General features: G+C 38.8%; 2 protein-coding genes across 2 annotated transcripts in view; both read left to right on the forward strand.

Annotated features, from left to right (window-relative positions):
* Window positions 1–21,754, forward strand: part of LOC308095365 (C3a anaphylatoxin chemotactic receptor-like) — a 38,622-nt gene that overhangs the window by 6,469 nt on the left and 10,399 nt on the right. The gene's annotated exons all lie outside the window — the stretch shown is intronic.
* On the forward strand, window positions 1,698–21,702 carry LOC308095474 (uncharacterized protein; the record flags this gene model as incomplete). The annotated part of the gene is made up of 8 exons (XM_080442532.1): window positions 1,698–1,719; window positions 3,379–3,708; window positions 13,293–13,415; window positions 16,754–17,689; window positions 17,933–18,004; window positions 18,125–18,184; window positions 19,574–19,651; window positions 20,287–21,702. The coding sequence occupies 8 exons, from the start codon at window positions 1,698–1,700 to the stop codon at window positions 21,546–21,548; spliced, it is 2,883 nt and encodes a 960-aa protein (XP_080298658.1). The 3' UTR covers window positions 21,549–21,702.

The raw sequence follows: 21,754 nt of genomic DNA on the forward strand, positions 1-21,754 counted from the left end.
ACAAAACATTTACCGTAATCATACATGAGTTACTAGCACTACTATTACTACTTCTGTTTTTTAAAAACTCAGTTGGACTTTCCACCCGAGGGCAACAAAATACTCTTCATGCAATGGTCGACACATGCACAGGGGTCAGCCAATGTTCATCTTATGTCTTGTAGCTTATGAGGATTGATGTAACTCTATATGATATGTTTGCTACTCAGTAAAATACTTGCCACTAATAAATCACAGGTACAGTGTTACTGCTATCAGTTATTGTTTAATAGCTTGGTGTTTGTCTTGCTGCTATTTCTGTATATTAGACGGAGGCTTAGTCCTGTCTTCACCACTGTTCTGCTCCAGTTGTGACTTAAGGACAGTGGCAGTGGGTGGCAGTGGGTTAGTAATAGTTATTCTAAAGAACCCATACAGTAGATGGTTATCAGTTCTCCAGGAGGTATTGTCTATGATATTAAGCCTAATTAATTATTAATAGCAGAGTTGTGATCAAGGCGCTGTTATGCAAGCCATGGTCTAAGATAAAACCGCACCCTGTCCACACACACATTCATGAACTGTGCATGAATTTCAAAAACATTGTGTGAGGAAGGCAGAGGGATACAATGAGCGATACAATACCACTTATTAAAGATGGTATTATTATTCACCATATGAAGTATTTCCATAACTATTAGCTTCATGTAAAACCAAGCATACTGTATGCTATGAGGATATCTACTGGCAAAGTGTGTTATTATATCCAGAACAATTAGCCAATGCTGCTATAATGAGACTTAATGTCTCTAATAAGCTAAATCTCTGCTACTCTATAAATTGCAGCACTAAAGAATGCTGCTTTTTTTTCTACCGGACACAGCAAAGTAACAACAGGTTGATAATAATGGACAGGTCATCATGTCAGTTCCTGTTGTTCAGACTGCATTGCCACTAAGCATTGAATGAAAAAAAGAAGAGTGAAATCAGGGTCATTGGCAGTTATTCTAGGCTCTGCTGAAATTACTAGGCCTCATAGAAACACACTGCTGACACTAATACTGTGGAAGACAGAACAAAATCCAACACGGATCCAAACCTTCTTTTGCATCATGTTTTAATTAGGATCGGTGTGCAGGTTCTACAAATGTATTTTCAACTGATGTTCTGCACTTAACAAAGCATCCACTGCACAATGTGTCTATAATGTATCTACAACTACCACAGGCCACATAAATCATTATCACCTTTTACTGCTCTACGATGACTCAGAGTGGAGCAGTGAACTTAAACCATCAGTCACTTTGTGACTTGACTTCTTGAAAGTCAATGATTAACTACGGATAAGAATCTAACATTAATACTTTCACTTGTGTTCACGCTGGTTAGTTGTATAGGAGTCAGTAATGTGTGAGGATTTGTATGAATTTGCTTTTCAAGTCTAAAGCATATGCCAAGCAGTGAAAGGTAAGAGATTATCTTAACATTTTTCAACCTTTAATAATGATGAAATCTGGCAGTAGAACCACTGTATGTTTCAGGATTTGTGAGCAGGAAACAGCGGTCGGTATAAACTGTTACTTGTGATCAAGTGCAAAGAAAGTAATCTCCATTCTGATGAAGAAAATTGCAGCTCACAAATAACAAGCTATTTACAGATAAATGTTATGAATGTTAGGTGTGGTAATTTGGATACATATTTTTTCTATACAGGAGACATGGCAGAGGCTAGAGGTCATGGTAGGTCACAACACAGTTTTTAAAAATTGACAGATAGATGAACCATCATCAACTGATATGGGGAGGAGGGAGATATGTGGTTCACATTTCAATCAATAATACATAAACATTATCATTCACAGACAGACTATGACACCTTTGCTTAAATTTACTTCACTATATCTTTACTGTAGTGTTTTCACCACTGACAGTAAAAAAGGAAAAAAAGAAAATAAATCTTTTTCCACAAGAAGTCATCTAGCTTGAATTTGAGCTTCTATATCTGCTATTTTTGAATGGCCAAAGATGCAAACATCTAAAATGACACAGATACTTTCCCGGTTTTATGGGTTTTAAAGATGGTATTTGTCAGTTGTGTGTATGTTTTCATCCTCTGTGTGTACTCACCCAATAATGAATTGCTGTAATTGGAGTTCTTGTCATATAGTATCAAATCCATTTGAAAGTTTTCGCAGAAAATGTGTAAAATATATCCACTTTTCCACTCACTTGGAAAGCATTCTGTGTATGTGACAGGATGTCATTCGTAGTAGCACTCAACACAAGCAAACTTTCCTCAATGAGTGCAAGGTAATTATAATTGCCAGGTGTAATTACATTAACCCTCACCAACCACAATGCGCCTGTTGTTTATTTGTAATCATTATGTTATGAGAATAGAAAAAGAAATGACAGAAAACCTCTTTCGGGACAAACAAGATATAATTCAGTATTTGGGACTTTTTGGGGATTTGAGCCAAAATTCCAGTTCAATGAGGAGATTGTGTGCACATCTTGTACCTGTATTTAGGCCAGGTACTGGATAAAAAGGTAGAAATCAAAGAGGTTATAGCTCCAAAAAAAAAGGAGTACAAGGGCAACGTTTTAACTACTAAATGAACACCCTAACGCCCAGAAATATAGTCCCTGTCGGGCAGAAACCACATATCTACATATTTCAACTTTGTATGTTTTTTTGTAAATCAATGCCCTTCTTCGTCATAATACAGTGTCACACAAAAGTAGCAAAAAATTGTCGATATACAAGCTCACAATGCATTTAGATAATCTTGAAAAAAAATTGAAAATGAAAGTGGTTATGTGTGTATAAAGTATTAACAAGAGCTTGTGACTGAATAATAACTACATTGGATTGGAACACAGGTTATTTTTTCCATTTCCTGAAAAATAACAGTTTTGGACATACAAGGTTTCTGAGCTCCATTAGTAACTATAACATAACTTGGTTCAAGTCATAAAGACCAAGAAAGAAAGAAGCTTATCAGATTTTCTAATAATTTCAGTCCTATTCGGTGTTTAACAGCTAAAGCAAAACTTTGCCAGGATAATATGTTTATGTTCCTTGTAGCAAAAGATGCTTTGACTTTATAACCTGTTGAATATATTTGGAAATTAATTTAGATATAGAGGACACACAGTTTGACACAGGAATGTGTGTGTGTGTGTGTGTGTGTGTGTGTGTGTGTGTGTGTGTGTGTGTGTGTGTGTGTGTGTGTGTGTGTGTGTGTGTGTGTGTGTGTGTGTGTGTGTGTGTGTGTGTTTTGGGGGTGTCATTTTAAAGTGTTGGTTACATCACTGCATGTCTTCTTAATTATGATTATGTTTAAATGAAGAGTAATGCTTTCATATTTCACTAACTGTGTCTTTTCTTTACTCCAGGTGACTTTAAACTCGTCACTGAAAGCTGGGCTAAGGGTGGGAGTGGTGATAATGTCGCCCTCCCCTGTCACCTCTCTCCTGAGACCAGCGCGTCTTCCATGACAATCAGCTGGTTTAAGGAGTCAGAGTGTATTTACCTGTATAAGAATGGTCAGGTGATAGAGGGGAGGGGCTACGAGGGCAAACTGAGCCTGAACATCCAGAGGCTGGAGGAAGGCAATGTGTCTCTGACACTGAGAGGCTGCAATTATTCAGATAATGGAGTTTACATCTGTCAGGTCAAACATGGAGAACAGGAGGAGGAGATTGCTGTGGAATTAAGAATAAGATGTAAGTGACCTACTGTCACTGTGCATTATCATTAACTGTGATATTGTCGCTGTCGGGTGGAAACCTTGTATGTCCAAAACTGTGAATGGAAAAAAAGTTGTAATGGATCTAATGTAGTTATTATTTAGTCACAAGCTCTTTATAATACGTTGCATTGGTTCAACATTTATAAAACCCACGGATACACCTATCCACTTAAACCCTAAAGATTAGTAAAAACGGACCTGAGTTAATTGGCTCTGTACTTGGACCGCTTTTTTCCCCCTCTAAACAAAATGTCTTCACCAAAAATAGCTATTTAAAAAAAATAGCCGATCTACAAGCTCGTAGATCCACTATTTAGCTACTTTTGTGTGAGTGTGACACTTAGTATGATGAAGTAAGGCATTTATTTACGAAAAAGAAACCCATACAAAGTAAAAATACGGAGATACAAGGTTTAAACCCGACAGCATATGTATATACAGTATAATTATGTGATCATGTTTATCTCTTCATTTATAAATTACACTTTGCTTTCATATAATGGCTATAAGTGTTTACTGTAATCTGAGTCTTCATTATTTTCCATATAATCACTTTCTGATATCTTATTGGTCTTTCTGATTTGATTTGAGGCATTTTGATCATAAACATAATGATCACAGTGTGATTTTGCTCCAGTTACACCTGATGATGACTTCATTGATGACAAGTCATCCAATCATATTAGGAGGATGAATTAAAGCTGCACTCTGTAACTTTCATGTCTTTACATATTGCACTAACATGCGCTCTCCCTTAACATACTGTATACAGAAACAGAATAGTATAGATAGTGTAGAGTTGTATCTCTAAGCTTATGTTTAGTCATTTCACAAATGGAATTAGAACGTTGTAGAATGCTGAATCATTGATTGATGAAGCAAGCTATCATTTTATATAACTAGAAGTTCGAGCCGCTGCGCGGCTCTCACATCTAGCGTGACGTAGCGCCCACTTCGCATCGCAGATCCACCTGACAGCCACCTCACAGTATTAGAGAGACCATTTTGTTAAAGTTGGCCAAAGGCGCTTATAATATTCGGACATGGCAACACTGCTGAGAGCGCTGTGAAAAGTAGGGCAAAGTCGCTTATAATTAGTGTACATGGCAACACTGGCATGCACGCTTGTTTCTGTCTGTCTCTGTCTCCCCCTCCCCCTCCCTCTCGAGCTCTCCTCCTTGGTCTCTGTCGCTCTCTCTCTCTCCCCCCGTCTCTCTCTCTCTCCCCTATTAGTCAGGGGATATTAGCAGAAAGATTTCCAATCTTGGAATAAATTCCTTACCAAAAAAAATCTTCACCAATGTGTTTGTAAAGGTGTCTAGTAACACATCTCACAAAGACTGAAATTCAGTTTCCCTAGGAGAATTTTTGACAGCTGCTGAAAGTTGGGGTACCCACCATTTCCCTGCATTTCCATGCAGGGCAAAAAAAATATCAAATTTTAATTCTTTTTTAAGTAGCATGTGAGGTGTCAAACTAGGGTGTTTTTATGATTCTGAATCCATTGCAAGCATTTGTTTTGCACCAAAACCACTCCTTGGGCTTAAAAACAGCCCAATCTCAATGGGCTTTTTACAAAAAAAGTATACCTGGACAAGGATGGCTATGGCCGTTTTTAGCCCAAGGAGTGGTTTTGGTGCAAAACAAATGCTTGCAATGGATTCAGAATCATAAAAACACCATAGTTTGACCCCTCACATGCTACTTAAAACAGAATTAAAATTAGATTTATTTTGCCCTGCATGGAAATGCAGGGAAATGGTGGGTACCCCAACTTTCAGCAGCTGTGAAAAATTCTCCCAGGGAAACTGAATTTCAGTCTTTGTGAGATTTAGAAACACATTGGTGAAGATTTTTTTTGGTAAGGAATTTATTCCAAGATTGGAAATCTTTCTGCTAATATCCCCTGACTATATCTCTCTCTGTCCGCGTGTGCACACGCGTTCTTGGCACACACACACACACACACACACACACACACACACACACACACACACACACACACACACACACACACACACACACACACACACACACACACACACACACACACACACACACACACACACACACACACACACACACACACTCCTCCTGCATTGTGATAGAGAGAGAAAAGTGTCGTCTCGTCTCCCTCCCCCTCTCTCTCTCTGTCGCTTTCCTCCTCCGTCTCTCTCTCTCTCTCCCCCTGCCCTGTGTGTGTGTCTCTCTCTGCGTTTGCACAGATGTTCTAAGAAAAGTTTTGTCTCTCTGTCTCTCTCTCTTTCCCTCCGTCCCTCTCTCTCTCTCTCCATCACACGATGTTGTGCAGGGACGTGCAGAGAATGTTAGAGGGGCAGGGGCTGAAGTTTCCAAAAGGGCACTTTTGGTGAAAATACAGAAAACAGCCGATCTCACAACGCGTCGCGCTGCGACGCGTTGTGAGCTTTGAGATTGGCTATTTTCGGTGCGTGATGCCGCACTCAACTAAAGCTTTCAAGATTCAAGCCAATACTGGAGATGCAATTCTTTCAACATAAAATGCTTGCATTCAAGTTCAGGAGAGTTTGGAAAAGGCAATTCTCTTGAACGCTGCATTCAGGTACGGCAGGGCTACTCAACTTAAGATGGCTCAGGGGCCACTCAGCAAAATATCAAAAGTCCAAGGGGCCGCAAGCTAAAAATGACGGTCCTATTTTGGATTTTTCGATTTTGTAACACACACTACACATTGTTATTGTTATAAGAAAATGTACATTTTGACATCACATTCTTTTCACTGTACCTGTTCAATTTGTGTGTATGTCCAGTGGCATCAGTTCAGCAAAAGCTAAGGTATGGCAAGGTTAGGGTTGCCAACTCCCAGAGATTGAAATAAGGGACACCTATCTGCGCGCCCCAAAAAAATTGGGGTCAAACCCCCCAAAAAAAAAGAAATGCATAGAAAACTATGCATTATACCTGTAATAATTGACGCACCTGTCTGTTTTATTTTTATTTTTTTTAGATGGGTAAAAGGGCAGGGGCTCAAGCCCCCTTTGATGTCTATGTGTGCACGTGCCTGATGTTGTGTACGGCTTTGCATGTGCGTTTGGCCATCGTTTTTTTTGCGTGGTCCCATGACTGCATGCAAAGTTTTGTGTAGTAAAGTTTTGTCAGTGTCGCAGGGCCGGTGCTAGGCAATTTAGCGCCCTAGGCAATATTTTTCCTGGCGCCCCCCCGCCCCCCCCCCCCATTTAAAAATAAGAGCACCTCGGTCTCTTTTAAACAGAAAGTAATTCAGAGGACAGGAGCCTATCCTATGTCTGACAGCGCCGCGCCACCGTTTTCTGCCACAGCGCCACCTAGAGCCTTTTTCTTTTTTTTGGGGCGCCCCCCCCCCCCCCCCCCCCTAGTGGCACCCTAGGCAACTGCCTACTCTGCCTGATGGGCGCGCCGGCCCTGCAGTGTCGTGTGTCACACTCTCTCTCCCCCTCTCTGTCTGTCTGTGTCTGTCTTTCTCTGTCTGTCTTTCTCTCCCTCACTCGCGACTCTGACCGAAAAGTTTCGTGTTTCGGCCTTTCTCTCCCTCCTCCCTATCTCCATCTCCCTGTGTCGTTCTCGGTGCTGTGTGCTCTGCAGGGGGAGGGGCTACTGGCAGTAGATTTGCAAGGCAACAACACGTCTATGCGCGAGGCGTTGTTAGCTTGTAGATCTGTTGTCCAAAAGACGTGACCATTGTGACGTTGCACTACCAGCGGAAGTGATTTGCATAAGTATTGGGTCATAATGCGTTTGATATTAATTTTACATCGTGCAAGTACGTAACAGTATGGGAAGCAGCTATTGTTACAGGCAGAATATTGAGGATTTTTTATGGAAATTGTGGAGTTAGTTGGGTCATGTGTGTGCTTGGAGACTGCCGCCATACAGTCGTGTACACTCCATGAGTGTGCTTGTCAATTATTGTGGCAAGATAATTGAGAGAGTCGATTCATTTAACTCATTCTATTAATGCATTCCATGTTTCAGGTTCCTTAACAATTAACAAATTATTAGTAATCTTTCTGTTTGTAAAGTATCAGTTTTCTAACCATTCCAACCATGTGTTTTCTCTCTTCATGAATGATGAATGTGAACGTGAACTAGCATGTGAGTATCAAATCAATTCTACTTCATGGCCTCAAATGAGTTTTAAACAATTAAACCCTCTATACTTAGTGAAAGAGACCTGAGTTAACTCTGTACTTGGCCCACTGTTTCCCTCCACTCCAGATCTCTTTGTTAAAAATAGCCAATCTACAAGCTCACCGTGACCATTGTGAGCTTGCAGATCAGCTATTTTTCTACATTTTGAGTGACATTCTAGTATGAAGAAGATAGGCATTCATTATTGACATGAAGTTAAAATTTGGAGATACAAGGTTTCGGCCAGTCAGCAACGATACGTATAATTGTGATCATGTTTATCTCTTCATGTATAAATTACACTGTGCTTTCATATAATTGCTGTAAGTTTTTACTGTAATCTGTGTCTTCATTTGATTTGAGGCATTGTGATCATAAACATAATGATCACAGTGTGATTTGGCTCCAGTTACACCTGATGATGACTTTAGTGATGACAAGTCATCCAATCATATTAGGAGGATGAATTAAAGCTGCACTCTGTAACTTTCATGTCTTTACATATTGCACTAAAATGCGCTCTCCCTTAACATACTGTATGCAGAAACAGAATGCATGTTAATACATAATGTAAATGATGGCATACTGAGGAAGATTAAATGAATGAATCAGAAGATATTTTGGAGGATGAACTTGATTCCTGAGTAGTGTGGAGGTGAACGTTTTGTGTAAACATTAAAAATATTACAAGTTGGTGCCCACAAGGCTGGTTAATAATAAATGGCATCGACTGCCGAAGCAGTTGACCTGAAAAGCAAATAATCTTGAAATCAGACATTAGACTGATTCAAGTACTGAACACTTTTTAATTTTTTACTATGAAACTGATCTTTTTAATATAAGCCAATCTGTCATCGCAGGTGAAAATGTTTCACTCTTATCTCTAAGCTGACGTTTAGTCACTTCAAAAATGAAATTAGAATGAAGCCAGCTATTATTTTGTATAATAGTTGAGATAGTCAATTAATTTAACCCATTCTATTATTGAATACCATATTTCTGGTTCCTTAACAATTAGCAAATTATTAGTAATCTTTCTGTTTGTGAAGTATCAGTTTTCTAACCATTCCAACCATGTGTTTTCTCTCTTCATGAATGAACGTGAACTAGCATGTGAGTATCAAATCAATTCTACTTCATGGCCTCCAATTATGTTTTAAACAATTAAACCCTCTATACTTAATGAAACAGACCTGAGTTAACTCTGTACTTGGAAAACAAAATACAATAGATGGTGTAGAATTGTATCTCTAAGCTAACTTCTAGTCACTTCACAAATGGAATTAGAACATTGTAGAATGATGAATCATTATGATTGATGAAGCAAGCTATTATTTTACATAATAATTGAGATAGTCGATTAATTTAACTCATTCTAATGCCAAGAACTTATATATGCGTTCTTTGCGTTCTTTTGAATCCATCACTTGTGTGCCAAGAACGCATATATGTGTTTAAAAAAAAAAAAAAAAAAAAAAGACCAAGGAGATATGATTTTTTGAAGATTTATACTCCCATCCACTTCCTTGTTAACTTAAAACTTAAAAATTCTGTATCTCGGCTCCTGAGTACTTTTTTTTTCTCAATGAAAAATCTCTGGCATAAAACAGCTAAAAAATCTGAAATAACTCTGGCATTCCATGTGTTAATGCATTCCATGTTTCAGGTTCCTTAACAATTACTGTAGCAAATTATTAGTAATCTTTCTGTTTGTGAAGTATCAGTTTTCTAACCATTCCAACCATGTGTTTTCTCTCTTCATGAATGAACGTGAACTAGCATGTGAGTATCAAATCAATTCTACTTCATGGCCTCCAATTATGTTTTAAACAATTAAACCCTCTATACTTAATGAAACAGACCTGAGTTAACTCTGTACTTGGAAAACAAAATACAATAGATGGTGTAGAATTGTATCTCTAAGCTAACTTCTTGTCACTTCACAAATGGAATTAGAACATTGTAGAATGATGAATCATTATGATTGATGAAGCAAGCTATTATTTTACATAATAATTGAGATAGTCGATTAATTTAAGTCATTCTAATGCCAAGAACGCATATATGCGTTCTTTGCGTTCTTTTGAATCCATCACTTGTGTGCCAAGAATGCATATATGCGTAAAAAAAAAAAAAAAAAAAAAAAAAGACCAAGGAGATAGGATTTTTTGAAGATTTATACTCCAATCCACTTCCTTGTTAAAGGAGAATTCCGGACATTTTAAGTGTTATCTTTGATGTGTCGTTACTCACCTACCGACGTAAACAGTGGCATTGTTTATTTCCAGATATTCCCCTGTCGTCATATTTTCAACCTCCTCCGTTGTCATAATGGGAGCGCGTGTCATAGGGAAATTCGTCTATTATAACCGATGCAAAGTAATTTTTTTCTCTACTACTACTCATTGTGGAGTCTGATGATAGTCAAACATGCAGTGAAAGTTCCTGAGAGGCTACCGCTAATGACGAACGAGCTAACGCTAGTTGCTTGTTTCTCTCCCAGAACCTGGCAACTTGGTGTTGCCATGTTGAGAAACAAGCAACTAGCGTTAGCTCGTTCGTCATTAGCGGTAGCCTCTCAGGAACTTTCAGTGCATGTTTGACTATCATCAGACTCCACAATGAGTAGTAGTAGAGAAAAAAATAACTTTGCATCGGTTATAATAGACGAATTTCCCTATGACACGCGCTCCCATTATGACAACGGAGGAGGTTGAAAATATGACGACAGGGGAATATCTGGAAATAAACAATGCCACTGTTTACGTCGGTAGGTGAGTAACGACACATCAAAGATAACACTTAAAATGTCCGGAATTCTCCTTTAACTTAAAACTTAAAAATTCTGTATCTCAGCTCCTGAGTACTTTTTTTTTCTCAATGAAAAATCTCTGGCATAAAACAGCTAAAAAATCTGAAATAACTCTGGCATTCCATGTGTTAATGCATTCCATGTTTCAGGTTCCTTAACAATTAGCAAATTATTAGTAATATTTCTGTTTGTGAAGTATCAGTTTTCTAACCATTCCAACCATGTGTTTTCTCTCTTCATGAATGATGAATGTGAACGTGAACTAGGGGGTGAGTATCAAATCAATTCTACTTCATGGCCTGCAATGTGTTTCAGTTTTAAATCATGTTTTCATTATAGCAGAATACAATCTGAAGGAGTCTTAACCAATTAAACCCTCTATACTTAGTGAAACGGACCTGAGTTAGCTCTGTTCTTGGACCCCTTTTTCCATCTACAACAATGATGATGACAAATCATCCAATGACAAGTCCGATGACAAGTCATCCGATGACAAGTCATCTAATCACATTAGGAGGATACATTAAAGCTGCATTCTTTCATGTCTTACCCGAGATTCGAACCCTAGGTCCACCGTGCAAGTGCTGACATTTTTACCACAGAGCTAATAGAGCATATGCCTTCTTATAGCGCTTTTCACACTATGGTCCCGGGTGCGCACTCCAGACCGCTTGGCAGGTGTTGCGCTAGTGTGAATGTTGCGTATCGTCTCCCGAAACGGATCACCGTTCCGTTCCCGTAACCACCTCCGCAGGCAGTTTCGGATCCGGATCATGCGTTTTCGGGTACGGTACGCTGCAATGTGAAACCAAGCGTACCTTAGACGGAAGTGGCCCGCTATTTGGAATAGGTGACGGTATATAAACTCGACAAAAACAGCCAACAAAAACACGTCGCAGATCAATCCACAGGGGTTCAACCATGGCCGTAACATATCCACACCAAGCAGTAGCACAGCAGAGCAGTGCGCTCTGTAGGTTGGAATCCAACCGTTGCGGCATCCAACCGTTGGATGCCGATGCCTGTATGTTGGATGCCGCACAGAGTCTGTCAGCGCAGCACCGGTTTGAAAAAAAGAAAAAAGACGCACCGACATTCCATAGGCTAAATCAATGCATTTTGTGATCGCATCGCACAACTAATTGTAAACTAACTAAAACTAACGGGGAATACCAAAAAATAATAATATTTTGACATACGGGAGAAACGGTTGGTGCGGATATTTAAATTGGATAAAATAATTATTGCGGTTGGATAACGGGTGGATAATTAATTTGTACATGCGGATTCGGATGACCATGAGAGGCCATCTGCGCATCTCTACTACATATCTTTGCTTTTAGGAAGAAACCCTGTATCCCATATTGCAACTTTTAATGCTTTTTCATCATAAATGAATGCCCTATTGTCATACAGTGTCACACAAAAGTATCAAAAATAGCCAAGCTACAAGCTGAAAATGCGGTGCAATGCGACACATTGAGCTTGTTGATCTGCTATTTTTGATATTACAATGTAGAGCAGATAACCACACTGATCTTGCATTGGAAAATATAATTTTTATTTTAAATATGAACAAAGGCAGGAGATGCACGTCCCCACAGTTCTTTTTTACACACAGTGCTGGACCCACAAATCATAAATAAATAAAAAATAAAAAGGTGAGTCTGCACACAAACTGCTCTACAGTCTTTTTAAATTATAACCAAAGCTCTAAAGTTAACGTTTCTCCCATGTAGGGCTAATAAATTAATACATAAAATAAGGAGACTCTTTTTAAATAACCAAAAGTGAACTTTCTCTTATTATTATTATTACTTTGGAGACTATGGCAAGCGCGATCCTATCGCACACCTTCCTACATGACCAGCTATGGCTTTGCAGTCCAGAGGATGAGATCTGCACGTAATGCGCGGATGCGCAGATTAAACAACAGACAGGCAGCGTTGCGCAATGCGTTTGTGTCAACTGTACTTGTACTTTTCTTCATAGAGAAAAAGAAGAGCACAGGGCGCATATATATATATATATATATATATATATATATATATATATATATATATATATATATATGCGCCCTGTGCTCTTCTTCATTCAGTCCGACTTCACTGTATAGGCTACTATAGTTGCCTTTTCATAAATGATATTTTTTTGTACTTAAGCTGTCGTGAAAGTTTATAATATTTAGAGAAATTTAAAGTTTCAAATGCAAAAGTAGTAGTAGTTGTGAAGGTTAGCAAACTGGACATTTATACTGAATGTTTCCTGTATCATCATCTTGCGCTAATGCACACAAGTGTTTCACCAGGTTTTATTTGTGTTGTTTCTCATAAGCGTACATCCGTTGTCCGTCAACAACACAGCAGTCTGTGCCTTGACTTCTGTGCGCTCAGCCTCTCACTGCGCTGAGCGCTCAGTGTGTTGACTCACTCCCAAGCCGCAACCCTATATTTATGCGCGACCAGCACAAACATTGTCGAATAGTTGATGACGTCTGTGTCCACAGGGGAACTACTATGTGCATGCCGCCACCTATAGGATCGGGGGGTATTATGCAAGTGTTCTCTGGTGTGCAAGGATCTTGGCCAATGTGAATGCAGGCCATCTGGTAGAGGCCATTCGTTCTCGGGAACAGTTCGTATGGAAACGGATCCAGTCTGAAACCGCCCTTACACAGGAGAGACATTTTATTTGGACCTTCATGCAGTACCACATGTCTACCAGTAGGTCAGACCTTACCATTTCTCAACAAAAGAGCAGGGAGACCAAATACAACCACCACCATTTTGGTTATAACCACCAGTTATATTGTATTAACATACTCTACCATACAGATTGGTCAAAAAAAACCAAAACAAGCAAGTTACATAGTGTAGCTTACAGGTCTACATGGCAGAACATATCCAGCTCAGAATGTAACCATGTATCCTACAATAATGTGATCATGTTAATCTCTCATGTATGTTTGAATGACACTGTGCTATATGATCTTCCAGACCCAATTAAATGGTAGTTAGGCTCACAAATGATCATCAAACGAAAATGATTCTAAATAATTATTGTAGCCACAAATTATAAATAAACTGTAAAATACATGCATACACACAACCTCAGGAACAAGAACACATATTTTCATGGAGTCACTACGTCCCACTCACATCACTCTGTGTGTCAGAGCAGTTTCTGATGTGGTCTGACATGTGATTACATTCCAATCATCACAATCCATCCTATGTGTGTACATATTACATTAACATGCGCTCTACCATAACATACTGTTTACAGAAACAGAATGCATGTTAATACCAGATATAAATGATGGCATACTGAGGAAGATTAAATGAAAGAATCAGAAGATTATTATGGAGGACAACAATCTGTCATAGCAGATGAAAATGTTTCTCTCTTAATGTATACTATAGTGTAGAGTTTTATCTCTAAGCTGACGTTTAGTCACTTCACAAAGTCAATTAGAATGTTGTAATTACAATGCTGAATATTTATGATTAATGAAGAAAGCTATTATTTTATATAATAATTGAGATAGTTGATTGATTTAACCCATTCTATTATTGCATATTCCATATTTCAGGTTCCTTAATAATTAGAAAATGATGAGTAATATTTCTGTTTGTGAAGTATCAGTTTTCTAACCATTCCATCCATGTGTTTTCTCTTTTCATGAATGATGAATGTGAACGTGAACTAGTGGGAGGTGAGTATCAAATCAATTCTTCTTCATGGTCTTCAGTGTGTTTCAGTTTTACTTCAAGTTTTCACCATACACACAGAAAAATAATGGTTCTTAAATGGTTCTTTAAAAAACCTTCAATCATCAAATAAAACATATTCTAAATAATGATTGTAGCCACAAACTATAAATAAACTGTAACATACATGCATACACACAACCTCAGGAACAATAACTCATATTTTCATGGACTCACTACGTCCCACTCACATCACTCTGTGTGTCAGAGCAGATTCTGATGTGGTCTGACATGTGATTACATTCCAATCATCACAATCCATCCTATGTGTTTACATATTGCGCTCTACCTTAACATACTGTTTACAGAAACAGAATGCATATTAATACCAGATATAAATGATAGCATACTGAGGAAGATTAAATAAATGAATCAGAAGATTATTATGGAGGATAACCCTGATTCCTGTAGTGTAATCTGACGTTTAGTCACTTCATTGAATTAGAATGTCATAATTAGAATGCTTAATGAAGAAAGCTATTATTTTATATAATAATTGTGATAGTTGATTCATTTAACCCATTCTATTATTGCATATTCCATATTTCAGGTTCCTTAATAATTAGCAAATTATAAGTAATCTTTCTGTTTGTGAAGTATCAGTTTTCTAACCATTCCATGCATGTGTTTTCTCTTTTCATGAACGATGAATGTGAACGTGAACAAATGGGAAGTGAGTATCAAATCAATTCTACTTCATGGCCTCCAGTGTGTTTTCAGTTTTACTGTACTTCAAGTTTTCACCATACACACATACATGCTTCTTTAAAAAAAACTTGGTTTAAAAGGTTATACCAAGCTCACAATGCGTTACACCGTTGTGAGCTTGTAGATCGGTTATATTTGCACATTTTGTGTGACATTGTAATATGATGAAGTAAGGCATTCATTTACAAGAACACAAAACAAAACATGAAACAATGAAATACGGAGATAAGGTTTCTGGCTGACAGCAACGATATGTACTGTATGTATAATTATGTGATTATGTTTATCTCTTCATGTATAATTTACACTCTGCCTTCATATAATGGCTATAAGTGTTTACTGTAATCTAAGCCTTCATTATTTTCCATATAATCACTTTCTATAAATAAATATATATGGTGAAAATCGCAGATCTACAAGCTCACAGTGAGCTTGTACAGATCTACAAGCTCACAGTGAGCTTGTAGATCTGCTATTTTCAAAAAGATCTTGAAAAGATATAGTGAAATAATATTTGGAATATATATATATATATATATATATATATTTATATATAGGACAGAAAACCTCCCAATGCTTCTCTCTTTTATTTTCTGCAGAAAATAGAGTGACATCATTATACACACAAATCAGTAATTCAGCTTATATTATTTACACTAAGTTTATACAAAGTCTGTATTTATCTGATGTGTTCAGATTGTTTGAATCTGCATGCCTGTTCTTCTTCATGTAGCCTACATGTATTCAAGACTGAAGTTGATTTAATGCTAGATGTATTATCCAGTCAGTATAAACATGATGATAAAACACTTTGAAATCTCTCCATGTAGATGTAACTAAAGTTGAAGCTAAAGCTTATCTCAGCAATGAGACAGCAGAGCAGAAGGGTAGAAGAAATCATTCTGCTCATGTACTTGGTAAGTGCACGCGCGCACACACACACACACACACACACACACACACACACACACGGTTGTATTACTATACTTGTGAGAACAATTAAGGTTTTAGGACAGTGATTTTACGAATGCCATTTTTTGTTGCCATTTTTAACCCCAAAGCTGAAAATATCACATAAGCTCACGAAGCTCACAAAGCTCATGACGTGTCACGCTGCGACACGTCATGAGCTTGTGGATCTGATATTTTCAGTGCACGACACCGGCGTGTGATTAAGTTTAAATCCTAACCCCTAAATCTAACCTATTCATAACCTTAAACCCAACCTACATCTTTTCCTAATTGTACAGTATGCCTAGTCTAAAAATTATTTCTAACCATAAAACAACCATTTCTCTTGTGAGGACCTGGAAAATGGTCCTCACAATGTCTTTTGGCGCTCACAAGTAGAGTAATACACACACATGCACATGCACACGCAGATGCGCAGGTGCACGTGCTCGCACGCACACACACACACACACACACACACACACACACACACACACACACACACACACACACACACACACACACACACACACACACACACACACACACACACACACACACACACACACACACAATGTTAAAATGGCTGCAGTTAATCTAAACGTGTATGTGTTCTATATGTTCTATAAAAGCGACACAACATGAAATGACCCAGGATATGACCCAGGATCAGAGATGGCTGTTCCTGGATATGACCCCGGATCAGCAGGTCCTACTGATGGAAAAACACCAAGAACTGAAGAAAAGTCATGAACTCCAGAGAGAAAAAGACCAAGAATTGGATAGAAGTAATAAACTACTGACAGAAAAAGACAACCATCTGGAGGAAAGCAATAAACTACTGACAGACAAAGACAGTCAACTGAAGAAAAGTAGTAAACTACTAGCAGAAAAAGACAACCAACTGGAGGAAAGAAATAACCAACTAACAGAAAAAGACAACCAACTGGAGGAAAGCAATAAACTACTGACATACACAGACAGTCAACTCAAGAAAAGTAATGAACTCCTGACTGAAAAAGACCAAGAATTGGATAAACGTAATAAACTACTGACAGAGACAGACAGTCAACTGAAGAAAAGTAATGAACTACTGACCGAAAAAGACCAAGAATTGGATAAACAGAATAAACTACTGACAGAAACAGACAGTCAAATGAAGAAAAGTAATGAACTACTGACCGAAAAAGACCAAGAATTGGATAAACAGAATAAACTACTGACAGAAACAGACAGTCAAATGAAGAAAAGTAATGAACTACTGACCGAAAAAGACCAAGAATTGGATAAACAGAATAAACTACTGACAGAAACAGACAGTCAAATGAAGAAAAGTAATGAACTACTGACAGAAAAAGTTCAAGAACTGAAGAACAGTATTACACTACTGACAGAAAAAGACAACCAACTGGAGGAAAGAAATAACCAACTAACAGAAAAAGACAACCAACTGGAGGAAAGTATTAAACTACTGACAGACAAAGACCAACAATTGAATCAGAAAGATGAAGAGCTGAAGATGAGGAAAAAGGAATGGGATGATGTCATCACTGAAAACAAACAGCTTGGTGAGAATGGGATTATAAAAAAATACCTAATCTCTCTATAATATGGTGTGGTGGTTCATCAAAACATAAATACTGCAAATCTTCAACCTGTCATTGCAGCTCAGCAGATCTGTGATCTGAAGACTGAATTAGAGAAACTGAGGACTGAATCAGACAAAAAGACTGGTCAGTAACCTGAAATATATCTCCTTTATGTGTGTTGAAGACATTAGTAAGTTGATAAATAGTTGTCTTGTCTTATAGAGAGTGAGTATACCTCTACAGCAGGCCCCAAGCTACCAATCAGGAGATGGAGCATCAACATTCCTCCAGAAAGTTAGTAATCAAAAGTACAAAAGTACTGTAATGTACAGTACATTCCGGGGCATTTAATAGCCCACTAACTCCTTTCTTTTTTCTATTGTCAATAAAATCACTGTTTATGCTGTGTTGCAGAGGATGGAGAGAACACTCTTCCACTGAGGAGGACACACAGTATGATGCTTCCTCCAGGCAGTGAGTCCATGTTACTGTTTCATTTTGTGATTATGATGTTCTTTCTATTAATTCTGGTGATTCCTTCAGTTATATGTCATGACTTAAAATATGTACAAATAAATAAATAAACAAACAAACACTAAACTTCATTATGGTTATAGATAGAACAAAGGCCACATGAGTGCTCTTTAGAGTTCATAAAGAGACAACAACTCCAGTCCAGGAGGTGAAGAGGTGCTCACAAAGTCAAAAACTAATCATAGATGAAAGGAAGCCTGATGGGCGAACTCCAAGAACACTACCGACGAGCAAGGACGTCCTTGTTAGTCTGGAGTGTGCTTGGAGTTTGTCTTCTTTGTCATCTTTGCATGGTTATCCATCCATGGAAATCCAGCTGAAACTAAGACGAATGTAAGACTGAAAAGTTCCTATGCCTAGCAGTAGGGGGAGCGAGAGAGTAAGGGAAGAAAAGGAGAGAGAGGAAAAGCAGAAGATATTCTAAAGAGACTCCTCGTTCTTTATATAGCACCCTAAGTGTTATACAGTACTTATGAGGGTGTTTGAATGAACACACTTTGTTGGAAGGTCACACCTAATGACCTACAATGTAGGTCATTAGGTGTGACCTTCCATTTGGCCTTCATTTGCTGTCACTTTTTTTTTTTTATCAACTTTTTAATCGATTTTACTCATTATGGTTATGAAGCATCAACTGACTGTGAAAAGGTATTCATTTATCCAAAGAGTAAGACAAGTAAGACGCGCAAACGCTGGAAGCGAACGCAGCTCGGAAATATTGTGTATATATTGTGTGTACAATTCTCAGACTTAAACATTATCTAACAACTACATCTGCCATTACACATGAGGCTGGCACCACTGGCGCACATAATCGGCATCATGTCGTGATGCATTGGATTTCTTTTTTTCTGTAGGACAGAGGCATTGTCAGTTCTCAGTTGTTAAATCAAACAAACTAAATAACACACAAACAAATGTCACATCTAAGGAATCTCAAGAATGTTTTTGACGGAGCGTGACGTGCTTCATTGGAGACGGTGAATAACGTGATTTCCTAACGTAGTTTTTAACGGTTAATTCAATTTTCTCCGAACACAGACTGTATCAAATATAAATAATTATAATAAATGATACAGAGCTATTTCACTGACTGAATCACCGGCCTAATTTTTTATTTATTCACCTTCTTACGTGATTTAACCCATGTCCAGGAGCATTAGGATTTACTGTACTCTATATGGACCATTTTACCATAATACTTTTTTTACTTTATGTTTTACTTTACTTTCATTATTGGCTACATACTGTAGCTAAATCTCTTTCCCTCTCTTTGGTTTCCAGTCCAACTGGACATTTGTATCGATATCTGTGACTGTTCTTTTGCAGTGGGAGGAGAGACCACGGATGAAGACTCCACTCTACCAATGAGGAAGAGAGAAAGCATGGAATGGCTCCCTCCAAATAGTGAGTCTATGATGTTTTTTCAAATAAAGTTCGGCAGGGGAACATTATGTGCGCATTATTTTATGAACATTGTTAAATGGTACAATCAAATATTTTCAATATGTTTAACATCTTGTTCGCAACCATATTAAAGCGTCTTATTGAAGGTTTAAACATATTCAATACAGAAAGAAAAATGTATAAACTTGATATGGAGTTAAGTGACAGGAATTTGTCTGCAGATGTGCCGTTGTACTATTTGTCCCCCATTTTGCTGGCAACTCCCCCGCTGTTGGTCTAGGGGTATAGACTGCCATAATCTCTCAAGACAGATTCTGCAGAATTTGAAAAAAGGTTAAAAATATATATATTTTTTATATTTTATATGTATATATTTTAGCGGACTGGGTTCCCAGATTGAGACTACCATGGTGTCTCCTCCAATACACATGGTCACCAGTCACTTCTTTACACCAGACAGGAAGGGGTTTTAATGGTTGAGCGTAACATGCAGAGGTTCTTGCTATAACTTCAGATTTGTCTGGGCCACCTAAATCGTCTGTGATATCATATACAGTAGTCGTTGCATATAGTTACTGAATACTGTGTTATATCTGGTACAGTTTTATAATTTGTTCCATTGTTTTGTGTTTCAGTGGCAGCAGACAGCATTTTAGACTCACCAGTATCTCCCACTGCATCTGAGCTGAGACTGGTGCTACTGGGGAGGACTGTAGCTGTGAGGAACGCAGTAGGAAACACCATCCTGGGCAGGGAGGTGTTTGGTGCTGAGGCCAGCTCCTCTGAACTGAGCCAGAGGAGTAGGAGGAGAGAGGGTGATGTCTGTGGGAGACGGTTGGTGCTGGTGGACGCTCCAGACTTCTCTGGACGCTCACTGGAGGACACAAGGCAGGATGTGGGGCTGTGTGTACGTCTGTCCGCCCCCGGTCCCCATGCCTTCCTCCTGGTCATACCAGGAGAGTCCTCTGAAGGAGAGGTGAGAGGGATGATGGAGAAGATGCAGGAGGCATTTGGAGAGAGCTGCTGGGAACACAGCATTGTCATCTTTATCCACGCTGACAGTGTGAAAGAGCAGAGTGTTGAGGAGTTTCTCCAAGCAGGCAGTCAGGAACATCAGCAGCTTGTAGAGAAATGTGGGAACAGATGCCACGTCCTCAACAATACGGACAGCAGCAATGCTGGTCAGGTTTCACAGCTGCTGGAGAAGATAGAGAGCATGGTGGCACGAAACACAGAGAGCTTCTACAGCACTCAGACCTACCAGGTGGCAGAGGCCCTGGTCAGCGAGATGGAGAGAAAGATTCAGAGGGACATGGAGGAGAGGAGACACATGGAGGAGCAGGAGATGAGGGAGAGGTTTGAGAAGGAGCTTAAGGACTCTCTGAGGAAGATAGAGGGATCCATCCAAGAGCACGAGGGAGACATCAGGAAGTTCGACCATCGGACGAGTGAACTAGAGAGAAAAATGAAGGAGGAGAGGGATGAAGAAAAGAAAAGAGAGCTGGAAGGGGAGCTGAGGAGGGAGTCTGAGAAAAGAGAGGGGATGGAGAGAAAGCTGGATAGGTTTCGATCAAAGATAGAGAATGAGAGGAGAGAGAGGGAGAGGGAGGAGAAACACACACTGGACATAGAGGAGATGAGAGAGACCTACGAAGCAGAGGCCAGAGTGGAAGCAGAGAGAAACCTGATGAAGGTTCTCCTGCCCGAGCTTCAGATGAGCATCATGATCTCAAACACAAAGATGCAGAGAGAGTTTAACAGACAACTGGAGGAGAAGAACAGAGATATGACAACACTGAGACAAACGTTAAAGGAGAGCCACAGCCGTTATTCAGTGTTGAAGGAGGTGTACCTGAACTCTCTGCAAAGACACCTGGAACTTCCTGGACAGACATGAAGATGAGCAGTGTGTGATGAGTTCAAGTCCAGGAGTTGTTTCAGGCTACTTCAGTAATGTGATTAACTAAAACATTTACGTTACACCTACATAAAGATCATGGTAAAAGACATTGAGAACAAAGTTAGCTTACCATACCAGAAATTAACTGGTACAACTCCATAAGTAGATACAAGATATGGTAACTTCATTATGTGAAACATATG

This window comes from Gymnoscopelus braueri, assembly GCF_963280865.1.
Source record: "Gymnoscopelus braueri genome assembly, chromosome: 11".
Taxonomy (NCBI): domain Eukaryota; kingdom Metazoa; phylum Chordata; class Actinopteri; order Myctophiformes; family Myctophidae; genus Gymnoscopelus; species Gymnoscopelus braueri.